This window comes from Emydura macquarii, unplaced genomic scaffold, assembly GCF_026122565.2.
Source record: "Emydura macquarii macquarii isolate MOO-44397 ecotype Brisbane River unplaced genomic scaffold, CSIRO-AGI_Emac_v2 contig_1043, whole genome shotgun sequence".
Classification (NCBI taxonomy): domain Eukaryota; kingdom Metazoa; phylum Chordata; order Testudines; family Chelidae; genus Emydura; species Emydura macquarii.
Genome location: NW_027131180.1, coordinates 13,898,489 through 13,913,896, shown reverse-complemented (window position 1 = coordinate 13,913,896; position 15,408 = coordinate 13,898,489). Strand labels below are relative to the sequence as shown.

The window sequence follows — 15,408 nt, the reverse complement described above, 5'->3', positions numbered from 1 at the left end:
ACGGGCATGTGTGGAGTGAAGCTGAATTGAAGAGACTTTGGGGGAGGGTTGGAATAATCGACAGAAGGCAGAGAAAGTCCAGTCATAATTGTCTAAAGTTCTCTAAATTTCCTGAGTTTCAGAGATCCCTGCTTTGGCTGCCTCTGCTCCTACTGGCTGGAATCTCTGGCTGGCTTCTTGCTGCAAATTTCCCCAAAACCCCATGCCAGAGAGCAGGGGAGACAGTGCCTTGGTCCTAGAAGAATTTAATCTGAGGAATTTGTAGATAATTTTCAAATTGCAGACATTAGAGATTGTTTTCCTTAGAAAAGAGACTGATTAGAGGATATGATGAAATAACGAATGGTATAAAGATCTAGATCAGGAACACTAAATATTAGAGACCAGGGTGAGACCAAATGTAGGAGCCAGATTATCCTACATCTGCCTGCTTGCAAGTTCTTCTCTGAAGCATCTTGTACTGTCCACTGTCAGAGACAGGATAGTGAATTACACGGACCACTGCTCTGATCCAGTCAGGCAGTTTCTGTATTCCTATTAACTAACGACCATGAAAATGCTAAATCTTTAGTAGATCATCTGAGAGACGGAAGGGACAGATGGTCGTGTGGCTAAAGTATTGGACTGGCATCTAACGGATGTACTTTGCATGGTGAAAGGCAAATCACTTACTCTTTTTGCCTTACTTTCCTATCTGTGACATGGGGATAATAATACTTCATCATCTTGTCTGTTTAGATTATAAACTCTTCAAGGGAGGGCCTGTCTCTGTGTGGTGCCCAGCACAGTGGGGCCTCTAGGTGCTACTTCGTGTGTGTGTGTGTCAAACTTACCTGGAAGAATTGACTGTTGAGAAAACAACTCTCACATTAAAAACTTGTGGGTATTGACATTACTGGAAGGAATGGAAGGAAATGATCATAGTCCTGAAATTCTTATGCTGTTGGAAGAAGGGGAGAGCCCAGGGAAGTACTATAGGGTTGATGTCCCACACCTCAAAGGTCTGGCCACCAGCAGAGAAGAAGGATGGGTAAGTGATTAAGGCACTAGCTTGGGACTCTGGAGATCTTGGTTCAAGTTTCTGCCCTGTGACTGTGGGCCAGTCACTTAACCTCTGTGTGTCTCAGTTCTCCATCTTACAGATGGAGATACTATCACTTCCTTACCTCACAAGGGTGTTGTGAGGATAAATACATTAGAGCTTGTGATGTGCTCAGGTAACATGGCAATATGGGCCATAAAAGTGCTTAAGATGGAATCCATGCTCCTCCTCCATGTTGCAGAACCCACCTATCTTATGGGCTGCTATGGCAAATGAAATCTTGGTAGCCCAGGAGCTGATGTTGAGGGACACAAGGGCTCTGTATGGGTAGTGATGGCTTTCTGTGGATGCCCTGATAATCCTCAGGTTCTGAAAAGAGAACCCACTGTTTGGTCTGTGGGAGCAGCATATATGCACCTGACCCTTCAAATTATTGTTGAAATGCCCCTGGAGGAAGATTTTTTTTTTTTTGCTTCCTCCAGGAACCCATTTCCATGGGATTTTCTGCAGAAGGAGGTAAATGAACCTGAAGAAATATTTTTTAAAATGATCCATTTACTCCTTCATAAACTATGGTAGTATTGGAGACATAGTATGCTGCTGAGTTGTTGCACTTAGTTTGAGGGAGAAGGAAAGTCATGGTGTATACTGCTTTAACAATCCAAGGAACAACAGTAGGCTTTTCTCAATACACAGAAACTATGTGGAAATGCCTTAAGTTGAACCACTGGTACTTTCTAAATGATGCTTATCCTGTGTTTTGCAATAAAATTGTAAGAATACTAAGGTTTAAAACTGAGAGAGTTTTACAATCCTAAATGAAATTTATGCTGGCTCTGAATAGAGTTGGGTCTGAGCTCTAAAATTTCTAGCCACTTTAGAATACCCCACATTTCAGGTGTGTGTGGCTTGGGGGGTTCTTTTTAGCTCAGAATACGGAGTGGGAGGGCAGTGGAAAAATTTGGATCAGATCTGAGTTTGCATTTTGCACTTGGACAAAGTCTGAGCCAGTCTCTAGGTTTTGAACAATTGACAAAAGATCACAGCTTTTGTTGTCTCGTTTGCTTGTCTTATTTGTCTTATTTTAAGGAAGCTGGGAGGAGGAGGATGGTGGTGGGGAAGTTCTATTATTTAAAGATCTGTCCAACAGGTACACAACTAAAAAAAAAAAAAGAGAGAAATTAAATAAGCTTGGATTTGATATGAAATAATTGTTATGATTGAAGACGCTTCAGTATTGAATGCAAATCATTGTCTGATGGAGAAGCAATTTCTATAGCTAGAACTCACAGTATAAAAGCCCTTAAAAGGCAATCTCATCCCAGTATCTTCAAGTGGATGCATTTTGATATCAGGTTGCCATAGTAACTTCTGAAGGCTTACTGTTTTGGCCTTGTTTAACCTGTTCTCAGCACAACTGTGTCCTCAGTCTGAGGCTTCAGATAAGACCCATCCTCTTTGCTTCTTTATTATTTGTATTAATTTTATAGGTATTGATCCTCATGGAGGAATCATAGTTAAGGCTACCGCGCTGCCATGGCAGCGCTCAGTATGTCTTTTTCATTACGTGAATTGGATATAGATGTAATTCTCTGTTTTCTTTTGAAGTAAGCAGGTCTGTCATGGAAGCTGCACTAAACTATTGCCCACTGAACTAGTGACAAAAGATAGCTTGTGTTTTTTTCTTCCCTAGGTGAAATCTGCCCGGGTTCTTCCACAGCAGTGGGTGTGTGTTGAAATCTCTCTGGGAAAAATACCATTTTGATACGAAATATGCTGCAGAAAAAATCTGAATGATAGGGTATTAGTCACATTTTTAGACACATTCCTTAATGTTGGTCTGTTTGTCTAAGTTATGAAATCCTAGGCAAAGTTAAAGGGAGCTTTCTATTTGTAATCCAAGAAAAAAATGACAGGTAAACAAGCAGATGTGCTGAAATGTGTACAGTTCTGAACAGCTGACATGATTTCACACCACGTAAAAGATTTTTTCCTGGACTTTGCTTTACAGAGTCAATACTTGCTTACTCTGGTCATAGGAGTTTCAAAAATGACCTTTGAATCCACACAAAGGCCTAATTCTGAATTTGGTCCAGAAACAGTGTTACCATTTGCATCTTTTTCCCATTGCAACTCTTATTACATTTCTTCCATCCCCCCAAAATGCAGCGAACAAAATGGTGCCGGTCATCACTGTGTTAATTTATTTCGGAGTTATATCACTGTCTCCCACCCTTCATCTGTACTTGTATTGTTTAGGTTCTGCGTTCCCTGGGCTAAAGATTGTCTCTTCATTTGTGTTCGTTCAGCATTATTATTATAATTATTATTATATTATATTATTGTAATATAATAATAATTAACTAATAATAATAATTAAATAATCTGGATAATTATATTTACCTCCTTTTGTAAAGTGCTTTGAAATCTATTGCTGAAAAGTGATATATAAAAGGAAGATGTAATTATTATTTATTACAGTGGCATCCCAGGAGCCCCAGTCATGAATTTAGGGTCCTATTTTCCAGGTACTGTACGAACACATGACAAAAAGACTGTTCCTGCCTCAGAGAGCTTACAATTTAAGTATGAGATGAGAGACAACAGGGTGGATGCAAGAAGAAGATGAAGGGAGCAGAAGGAAACAACAGACAATAGTGACAGTGCATCAGCATGATAAGCAGATTAAGCTCCATTCCTGATTGGAGCCCTTGGGTGCTAGTGTAATAGAAATGATTAATAATATCATTGATCCTTGCTTTGACCGATTTAATAAAGGTCTTTTATGATGGACACTGCCTTTTTTTTGAGTTCCAATGTGTTTGTTTCCGGAAGGCTATTTAGACAATAAAACAATCTCTTCATGGAAAGTGTTTGAAGCTCTGGCAGGTATTTGAACATACTAAATATTTTGAGCTCTCAAAATATACTTTTCCCTCCTTATAGTCTGCTCCTTTTATGGGAAAGGTCAGATTTAACTGCATTTGGTAGACTCTCTTGGAAAATCATTTGCTCTGTTATGGGGTATGAAGAGCCCATTGTATCAGGGTTATTTGAAAGCTTGCTGTACTCATTGGTATGCTTACGTGAAAAGCTGAGGTAACCTTCAGAAGCTGCTCCGCTATGGTTAGAAGCAAACACTGTTGTGTAATGATAATACTGAGATCTTCTATAGTGCTTTTCATCAGTAGGTCTCAAAGTGCTTTACAAAGGAGCTGATTATTGCCATTTTACAGGTGACAAAACTGAGGCACAAAGGTGAAGTGACTTCCCAAGGTTACACCACAGGCCAACAGCTAATCTGGTAGTAGGACCCGGGTGTCCAGAGTTCCAGTAGCCCTCTTTGATGTTACTATGGAAATGTCAAAAGTCATTTTATGGACACTTGTTTCCCAATTAACATTTTATTCAGTCTTCTTCCACCCTGTCAGCTCTGTCATTGATGCCAGTTTTAACTATCTACTTGTCCGCTTTCCCCACAAAGGCATGTGCACTCATTTCCGTGGCACACCTTATGCATGGAACACCCTCCCTGAACTCACCCTCAATGCCATTCCCTTTCCTCCTTCAAATCCCTGCTTGAGACCATCAGTGATAGATGTTGCAACACATGCAGTGTCTTCGGGGTACATTTTATATGACGTTTATGTCTCATGGTGGGCCAGGGATTGTATGTAACTCCTGGGGCGAGGAGGGGTGGGGTTACCACAGCTGCTTCATGAACTAAAAACAATGGATGGCGATTACAACCTCAGCGATTCACCTTCAACACCTCCATAAAAGCATCGCCTCCTGTGGAGGCTTACATAGACTAGTTCAAACTGGGTTTTCCAGAGACCAACAGACAAAGAAAGGACTTTAGCATAAAAAGGCTGCATTTAAACTAACACGGGACCTTCTTTCAGATCCATAAAATGGACAGGACTTCTGTCCAAAGGAGCCCCAACCCTTGTAGAAGGGTTGGAGAGACTTTGGTTTTGTAGGTTCCTATAAGATTGATGGGTGATGTCTGGTAAGCTTTTTAACGTGTATAGGAATGTTTATTTGTGGGGTTTTTTAATGTTTTCTTTGTTGTGCTTTTACCCTAAGAATAAATGTGCTTGTGAAGGCTGTTGTAACAGGTATTCACTGCTAAGCCCCTGGAGATAGATTAGCCACATGTGCTGGTTCTCAGTCAGACCTGCTGGGGAAATCACCAGGAGTTGCAGAGGAATTACAAACCTAAACCCCTGGTTTGGAGGGAGAGAGACGCAGGTCTCCACCTGAGAAAGATGATGGGTGGGAGCCTGAAACTTTAAATGAAGAAAGACCAGGTGGGCAGGGGTCAAAGGTGCAGTGAACCCTGAAAGCTGTAACAACACCTATAGGAAATTACCAGCTGATAATGGCTGGGCAGGCAGAGCGCCAGGAGAAAGAACTGAATTGTCATCCACTCCAGCTACCAACACCAGCTATGCATAAGTTGCCCAACACTTCTTGTTGGAAGGGGAGTTACCCTGTTAGTGATGTGCCTTTTGCTGCCTCCATGAAAATTTACCCATGTTTGGCTAAGTTACGAGCCTCTGAAAAATCTCAGTTTGCACATGATGAATAAATACTTGTTAAAGTTTGATAGCTAAATTCTCTGAAAATTCTGTCTGCACTGAGCATGCTCCCCCTTCCTGCCCTCCTATATGCTGGCCCGACTGCGTATGTGCCATCTTCACAGAGCGACTGGGCATGTTCCAGCCCAAGGCTGAAGAGACTGAGTCTGGGTTTCCCTGCAGTTTCTCCTCTTGGCTGCTGGGCACCAGAACTGAGCGCAAGGACACTCTCTCCTGTGCTCTCAGTGCTGTCCCAGGCAGCAAGGAAGAGAATGAAGAAGTGGCTGTATATAATGCAGAGAGGCAAGGAATGGAACCATGTATTCTTGGTTACTCACCTTCCATTTCCCTCGCACTATTTGCCACACTCACTAGTTCTGTCTTGTGGTGGGCTAAAGTGTAAGCTCTTTGGGGCAGGGAACCTGCCTTCCTACTTCTTCTAAACATTAATGAACTCTAAAATGTTTTAGTTTGGAAAGGAGGCAATTTAGAGCAGGCTTGACTGAACCATTCAAAATGAGGACAGGCCTAGTGTAAACTTGACTTTGACCATTCTACCTGGTGGGTTAAAAAAAAAAAAAAGACCACACTTGCAGAAATTAGAGAATAGAATTAGAGAATAGAATGGCTTTTTTTTTTCCCCTGCAGAGAGCTGCACATGTATGTGTGTTCTGTGTACAACAAAACAACTGTCTCTTTCATTGTTACACAGCCAGGGCTGCCTTTTAGAGGGGGTTGAGCTTACTCTGCCCCAGCTGAAGCCGTTGGCAGCTGAAGGTGCTCAGCACATATGAAAACGTGACCACTAACTTTTTTTATATTCACCTTTAGTTGCTTTTTGAGATTTTTTTTCCCTTACAAGATCTTTATGGTCAACATGCATGACTCCTCTTGCTAACTGCGTGGGTGCTGACTACTGACTGTCCAGAAGCCATGCAGGCTACAGAATCCACTGTGCGGAGTTGTTCTTTGCTAAGAATGTTCAGTATTGTTTCTCATTTGTCTTTTAGGTCTGTCAGCAGCCAAATTGCTGACTGAGTCAGGACTGAGTGTTGTGGTGTTGGAAGCCCGTGACAGGGTTGGAGGAAGAACTTTCACTGTCAGGGTAATTATTCCCACAAATAGTACCTAAATTACTGCACTGATTTTTGAGCAGAGTCTCCTACATACTGAAGAACCCTCTTGAGGGTGGAATTCCAGGGTGGTGGCAGAAAGGAAAGTCCTTGATAGTGCAGAACCAGAGGTGGGGGGAAAGTGTGGAATGTCTGTGGTGACACAGAATTTTCCAGGCTATTTGCAGGTTCTGGGGCCATCACTCCTCCCCTCCCACCTGTTTCCCATGGAAGGAAAAGATGATTATGTGTGTAGCAAAAACTCCCCTTGGAGAGATGCCCTACAGAAATCTCTCTAAAGAGAACCAATAAAGAGTTTTCACCTCTCTGGCTTCCTTTTGCAGGTTTTCTCGGGGGTGGGAGAGGGGGCGGGGAATCTGGCCTCAAATACTCAATTAACATAAAGAGTTTATCTGAATTACATTGTTTATCTCATGATTGATTTGCAAAGGGTTTATCTTTCTTCTTCTTCTTCTTTTTTTTTTTTTTGGGGTGTGGGGAAAACCAGAATAAGCAAGTCCAGTATGTGGACCTTGGAGGAGCATATGTGGGGCCGACACAGAATCGCCTCCTGCGGTTGTCTAAGGAGCTAGGAATAGAGACATATAAAGTGAATGAAGTAGAACATCTTATTCACCACGTCAAGGTAAGGTAGGACACATCTCTAAAACATGCTGTCTGCTGATGTAGATAGGTATAGATGGTTGGTAGTTGCTTTTTTTTTTAATTTCTGCAGGAATGTCACCAGTTTAGAAGTAGTCTCCTGATTGCCTTTAAAAAAAAATTGGTAGCAAAGTACTATAAACACATCCTGCTAATTGATACAAACATATCCTGCTAACTGACCCAAGTATGAAGTTTTAATGTAATAATAATTTATGCTTACATATCGAGCCTTCAATTAAAAGATCTCAAAATGCATCAAACACTAAGGTCAACGTTTTTGACAGTGCTCACTGACTTTCTGAGTCCTCATCCGATGCCTGACCCAAAAGAGCATCCTTCCTCCCATTAAACATGGAACCATGTTGCATCTTCCCAGAAGAGAGGCTTTCCAAGTTTTGCAGCTGCTCCTGCGGAAATGAACTTCAAATTTAATGTTACGGACCTGGTAAAATAGTATGAAAAGCTATTGTTACACCGTCTTATGACAGGTGAAATGGGTCAGCCAGTCAAGTTTCAGGATTTTTTATTCTTAATCAAAGTTTAAACAAAAATTCAAAGGACTTAAACAATAACTGCAACAAAAGATCTGCACTGTTATTTTTCTCAACTGTTTTTCCTGCTTGATTCTTATGAAAATTAAGCCTCTCCTCAAAGCCAGTGATGCAACTTTTTATGCTGACGCTGACCAGTCATAGGCATGCGCACGGGATGTGCCGGGTGTGCCCAGGCACACCCTAATGAAGGTCTGGAGATACCCAGTGAAAATAATTACGGCTTCTGTTTTGCCGGTGGCGGGGAATGACGTCACTAGTGATGCGAACTGCCACCAAACATAAAGAAGCTTTTCCAGCGGCAGGTAAAATTCCCTAGGTAGTGTGTGCACACCCTAATGAAGTGTGTACACCCTAATGAAGTGTGCTGCGCACGCCTGTGTGACCAGTTGTTGCTATTGCACTAGCATCCATGAGATCGTAGGACAGAATGTACATTATGTATCTTTTATATTATAATAGGAATAAAATTGATGGGATATCAAATGCTGTCATGGGTTAAATATTCCTTTCTTTAAAAGTAAGTGTTTTGATTTCACTGTGATTATTTTCATCTTTTTTTTTCCCCTTCACCTCTATATTTATCCAACAATGGGGGAATATTGTTATAATATTATTGTCACAGAGCCATAGGGCATGCTCTGCCTCTGGTCTTGAAACAGTTTTTCTGGGAGTGTATCTCTCTTGGTAATAGGCTTTGGGCTTCCACTTTTCTCAAGGGAGGGCCCTGTGATCCTGCTACCGCTGTGCCTCACTGTGACTTTTTCAGCAAATCCAAAGTAGCTTGGAACCCTGCTGAAGACTTTCTCTTTTGGGAGATATGCAACCAGCAGATGTCTTCAGTGACACAGGACAACCTTTTCAAAATAAGCCATTATTAATTAGAAAACAGGAGTAGGGTATGTAGGCACATTGGGTTAAGAAAGTAAAACAAAGCCAAAACGTATAACTCTCACCTGACTTGACAGTTCATCCTTGCTTAGTTAGGTGGGTCTCTCGTTGCCCTGGAAGCTAACCTCTCTCTGTCCCTGTGTTTGCCAGCCTGTCATCTTTTCACTGACACCCTGGGAAGTCCCTCGCAGCTCACCCAGACCCCCCCCCCCCTTTTCTAAGGTCTTTGCAGTTGTCTAATATTGTAGTGTTCCTTTTGATTTCTCTCCTTTCAGCATTGGCATCACAGCTGTGTTTCCAGGATTAGGCAGAGGAGTTGCCTCTTCAAAGCTATGAACCTGGCTGTGATGTTTGGATGTTTGCTGGGATGTTCCTTATGTAGGCCATTGTTTTACACCTTCTGCTCCATTTCTCTAGCAACTCCTCTTGCGCTAACTCCATAGCAAGTAACCCATCATAAACACACACACAGGCATGCATCATACATTGTCACAAACCGTATTATTTTTATGAGTATCATAAAACCTTAATTACAATTAAATAGTTAATCTGGGTTCTTTAAGTGAGACAGAAAATACATGCAGTGGCCAGGAGCTTCAGTGGTGCAGCTAAATCTATTTCATAATCTTGGCTTCCTCTAATTGGATTTTTTGGTTCTTCTTTGGTTGCCTAAGTATACTCCTTACAGGTCTTTTGTCTTTAACCATAAAACCTCCCAAAGCTTTTCCACACATTATTCCAGAAGCAATGCAAGCATTGGAGGAGGCCAGTCTAGATGGTGGCAAATGGAAAATATACTTGTCTGCATCGTGGAATCTTCGTGATGATATTAAAACTTTTGACTTAAGTTCGGTCCTGTAAGATGAACTCCAAAATGTCCAAAAGTCTGTCAACTTTAGGTGGATTCAGATCCAAATACTAACCCACATTTTGTAGTTCAGGTCAAATCTAATCAAATTCTGGAAGATATGACCATTGAGAAATGGATGAAATCTAATTTTTTTCAATTCTCTTTCCAATATTCTAGCAAGCATCCCTGTTCATCTTGCAAAATCAGCTACTGTTTTTACATATACTCAAGAGCAAAATCAAGCCCTTTAAAGTTAATTCAATTCATTTCAGAGGCTTTTTAAATTCAAATAATGCATAGGCCTTCCTTTGTACTATCAAATTAAAAGGCTGTATCTTGTCCATCTCTGAGTGAGTCCCTCCTCATTAGGCTTTGCCATACAGATTGGGTTCTGTGTCTATTTCTCTTTAATCTTCTTAAAGTGCGCACAGTTCTACTGCAGGATTTTTTTCCTCCTTGCTTTTACTTTGTTTATGATACCTTCGTAGAAGCTTGAAAATTATATTTTTACCCTGCATATTTTGTTTTTGGTGAGCAGTAACCTCTCTCTTCGCTAGTCTTCTAAAGGATATTAAATCAGCATGTTTGTTTTTGCTTGTTTGTTTGCTGGTGTACCAGCCTTACTGAGAAAAATAATCACAGCTCTGGGAATAGTGTTGGCTACTTTAACTGCTGCAAAAAGCCAGCAGAAGCAATGTGTGCTTGTATGCCAAAATTTTCAAACATGCATGCCTAACGTTAGGCTCCTAAATACATGTTTTTTATTTAGCTGCTTAAGTAACTAGATTTTCAAAAGTTCTAAGCACATGCAACTCCCATTGACTTGATTTGTGGAAGATGAGCACTTCTTAAAATCCAGCTATTTTTATTTAAGAGCCTAAATATGCATTTAAGAAAATTTTGTCCAGAGATTTTCTTTGCCTTACCAAAATGTTGGCTGTTGCATTCTACTGGTAATCAAGTGTTGGATTTTGTTAAAAAACAGAAAAGATATTTATAATCCAGATAACATTTGCTACCTGATTACATCACTGTTAATTTATATAAAATATGGGACCTAAACCACTTAAGTGTCCCTTTAATGAAAAGTATTGAAATATGGATGTGGGTTTCCCATTTGTCAGGATCAAATTATCAACAGATCTGCCTATTTATTTAATTGTCATTGTAGCTCAAACTTGGACTAATCCTATTATCAATGCCCATATGATCGTGAAGCTTTGGCATTTAAAACACAGATTTGCAATTTTTATCATGTACAGAGTAGAAATTGATTTGCCAAATGTAATGACTGGAATTAGGAGGCTGTGCTACATAAAATCCATGTATATAGACATTTTGTGTGTTTGAAATTAATGATCCTCCAACTTTGAATTTAAAAATGTGCTTCTTTCACGTATAAAGAGAGCAGTCCACTCTTGCATTGACTCATCTCACGTCAGCTGCACTTGCTCATGTCTGTCACCTGGTCTTTCCCGCTCTCACCTGCAGAGAATCTCTATATGTACTTCCCAGCATCACAGCATTCCATTTACACCTGCGTTTCAGCAGCCTGACCGAGCTCACCCCTCTAAATCCATCCATTAAACTGGGGTGGACTCACTAGTGCCATTTTTATGGTACATTTCTTCATTATAATTCAAACTTGTGTTCCTTGTCACCGTCAGAACTTTTCATAGTGTAATGTCATGTTTCTCATGTTGCCCCAGACCAGGGCATTGTCAATATAAGTGGTAACAACACATTTATTTTTTTTAAACTCTCTGTTGTCTTATTGTGGTGCACTGAAAATACCAAAGAGTAACCACTGAAAATGACATCTCTCTGGCTTGAAATGTATTGTACTTGGAACTTTCCTCATGCAGTGACAATTGCCAAAATCCCATTGGATGCTTCCAAAACATTGAAGGCCAGACTGGCCAGGCTCTACACAAATTCATGGAAGGCCATAAATGGAACAAGGAGCATCTCTATCACTGGACTGGGACAGATTCTTGACAGCAAGTACAGTTCCTGTTCCCTCCTAGCACCCGGACAGGAGCTATGTGCCCAACAGAGAAGAGAGGGGAGCTCTGTCCCCACCTGTGTATTAGACAGCAGAGCTGGCTGGTTGTGGGTGAGGGAATGTGCTGCCCCCTATTCAAGATTAGGCCAGCAGTAACACTGGTGTGCACAGCCTGGGAACTCCTAAGAGGAATTCCAGGTGAGCCAAATTGTCAGATAGATCACTGAAATCACTTTGTGTTGAGAGCTGGTGAATATTTACTTCTGTCTGCATAAAACCTTTGACTGAAACCACAAATCTGCATTAATATGAATAGATAACAATGCTCATATGTATCTGTGCAGAAAATCTTAGCAGTCCTCCTGGGTGTCATTCTTTTTCAACATTACTGGGGAACCGACTGTGGTTATTAAACTGTAGTTTGCTATGGTCCTTTTTATGAATAATAGATGTGATACCACTGTTGTATTGGGATTTAACTGGCAATGGGATAAGTGATTACTGTATCTGAAGGTACATAGTTCAGTGGTCTTTGTGTACTTCTGTAGTATCAGTGATACGTACATACATTAGAATTAAGCAGAATGATTTATTTAAGTCTTTGTCCTGATTTACAACTAATGGCCATTTCTGTTAGTGTAGCTTAGAGTATAATGGCTTAAATGGGTTTAAATGACTAGATGAAATTGAAGCAATTTTTCTTGGTGCATATCTTTTTTCTCTGAATGCGCTGTAACTAAAGTATATGAGAATCTTATTTGCTGTCAGTGATAGGTGACTCAAAATGCCATCAACCCTTTTTCCCCTTGGCTTTATGGATTGGGGAATATTTAGTTGAAAAACTGATAACTGGTGTGCAAGTAGGAATTAGGCCACTGTATAGGATCAGTTTGCATCTTTTGAGAAGTTGAGAACATCGTGATTTGAAAATGAAGCCAAATAAATGTAATGTCACTTTTTAAATTACATGATCACAGAGGGACTTCATGGCTGAATGTGTTGGTAATGGGATAACAGGGTGGATTGATTTAAATCAAGGCAATTTCAATCATTGATTTAAATCATGATTTAAATCACAAAAGAAAATCATTGATTTAAATAGTTTCCCACTGATACTTCTTCACATATTTCTTAAACAATGGTGCAAATCTGATCACTAAAACATGTTAATTTACAACTCAGTACAACATTTTACAACATCTAGGAGGGTATACTTTGTGTAATTTTTTCGATAACTTGATTTTTATTAATTTAGGAAATAGTACATAATACTCATTACCTGTGTCAAGCTGCAGATGCAGCAGCAGTACATTGGGAATGGTAAGAACCAAATCATACACACAAGCACAATAGCACTTATATTTTATTAAACTAAATCTTAAATGGTACATAAATGTTTCACATTTGCAATTACAGCAGTCTCCTGAGTTGCTGGCTGACGGCTGTCCTTAATTTTTTTTTTTTTTTTTTAATTTTCAAATTTTATTAACTCTAACAGACAAGTCATCACAACACTAAACGTATGCTGTTCTTAAAACTTCTACAACTAGCTCTCATCTTCCCCACTCTCACTGTCATTTTTATTCATAGACTGAAGCAGAAATACGAGTTTTCCTGCTTTTTCAACTCCTAGTCGATTTCTTAGCTTCGAATGAATAATACCAAACGAAGAAAATATTTTCTCTCTGCCTGCAGAGGAAGCTACTGCTGTGGAAAGTTGGCTTAGCAATTGAAGGAACTCTATTTCAAGGTGCCTGGCTAATGATTTCCACCATTTCAGGGGAGTGACTTTGTTTAAAACATCATCAGTAAACATGTACTGTTTAAATGGTTCCGCTTCAGCCCTGAAATTTATTATGACTGGCATAACTGAGCAGTGATTTTGAGATGCCTATGCCATGGCAGCAGCATCTTCTTCAGAAGTTAGGCATCTACCTTTATATCTGGGTCGAGAATGTTTGCAAGAAAATGAGGTGGAGTTAGTGCTTGACCCATTCGCTTCTTTATTGCCTGCAGTTTAACTTTCTGGTGAGGTATTTCTTTCTTCAGTGTCTCTTGAAGTGCCTTCCAAATTTTGACAGCATCAGCAATGCAGCAACAATTTCTCTGAAGTTTGAGGCTATGGATATAGGCTTCAGTATACTGAGCATATCCTCTACATTCCTTTTTAATCCAATGTTAGATACTTTGAATGAGATACTTCCCATCTATTTTATCACTGTTTTCTTCACAAAGTTTTATGAGAATAGGCCAGTTCTTCATAAGTCGTTCAAAACGATCAACCACAGAATTCCATCGAACATCTTGAGGGAGAATTAGTTGGATCCTCCTGCTCTCTTCAGTGAAAATGAAGCAAAAAGGTTGCTATGGAAGTATTTTGTGACTTCAACAACATTTTCTTTTATTCCTGGAGAAGACGTACTTAAATCTTTGGCTAAAAGATGTATTAAATGAGCACTGCAACCATCTGTTATTAAGGAGAATCCTTCCATTTCTTCGTCTAAGTATCTTCTCATCTTTGCCATGTTTGCAGCATTGTGTGAATAATACCAAACGATGAAAATATTCTTGGTGCCTTTAAGACAATGTCTTAACTAACTCCTCTGCCTTGCTTGGCCCAGCTCCACCGCCACATAAGCACAGAACAACAACAGTCCTATCCAGCTTGTGTCATTCTTTGCACATGTGACTTTAGTCTGCTAAGAAACAGAAACTGAAACAGAAACTGAAAGCCAGAACTTTCAAGAAGCAAGAGCTGGTAGTTAAGCTGGACAGACTAGAGCCATTAATTCATTTTTATGAGACTGTAAGTGTAGGTTTAGCATGTTTGTGACGAGATTTAATTGTAACTGTTATTTTTAAATGAGAGAAAAATTTAGTATTTTATGGATTTAAAAAAAATAAATAAAAAAAAAATCTGATTTAAATTTAAAAAAATCCTGGATATGGAGTTTTTTGATTCTAGGTCATCAGCTCGAACTTTTCCTAGCAATAAAAAAATGGTTACAAGTGTGGGGAGAGGTACAGGAGTCCACATCACAAAAACCAACCATTGCAAACTCACCCTCATTGACATTCTCAAAAGAGAGGCCGAGGACTGAATGGGGAGAGAGACAAAACACGGTCTGATCCCCAAACCTGATTCACTCCATGTTGTAGTTGAGGTAGCAATCATTGATGGGAACATGGAGGTGGGAAGCTTGCCCTTGTGCTGTCTGCTTTGGCCCTGCCCTGTGGATGTATGGACATCTTCACTTTCCAGTGCTGGCCATCTGGCAGCGATTGCAAGCAGGGAATTCACGTTCAGATTTTTTGTAACAAATGAAAGTGTTATTTATAGTACAGCAGGGTAAAAGGTGCTATGTAATGTGCAGACAAAATTGCAAAAGCAAAGTTGTATAGTACTCAGTCACTTCTCTCAACTCTGTCTGTAGAGCAAGGAGATGTTAAATATCAGTAAAGATCACTTGAACTCTGGCACCTGTGCCCGTATGGTTTGTGTGCAGATGAAAGGAATAAGAAAAATTACATGATAAAAGAAGATTTTTAAAATTGGAGGAATGGAAGGAACTTTCCAAGTCTGAGTCCTTTCCTTTTGTTTCCTAGGAGATAAGGATAAGCAGCCAGTCAATTTGTTTAATCCAGGCTCCTTGGAGCAAAGCGTAAATTGCACTTGATTGTAATAACTGATCTTTTTTCTTATGATGC

The 15,408-nt window shown here is 40.0% G+C and overlaps 1 protein-coding gene across 3 annotated transcripts in view; it reads left to right on the top strand.

The window, feature by feature from the left end:
• LOC137150997 (amine oxidase [flavin-containing] B-like) overlaps window positions 1-15,408 on the top strand; it is a 72,647-nt gene that overhangs the window by 19,418 nt on the left and 37,821 nt on the right. For 2 of the 3 annotated variants that reach the window (XM_067545152.1, XM_067545153.1), the window contains exons 2-3: window positions 6,636-6,730; window positions 7,246-7,383. In XM_067545152.1, coding sequence (XP_067401253.1) covers window positions 6,636-6,730; window positions 7,246-7,383 — 233 coding nt within the window. Of the gene's footprint in view, window positions 1-785; window positions 1,031-6,635; window positions 6,731-7,245; window positions 7,384-15,408 lie in introns of those variants that run through there. The other variant, XM_067545154.1, reaches the window with a different exon arrangement.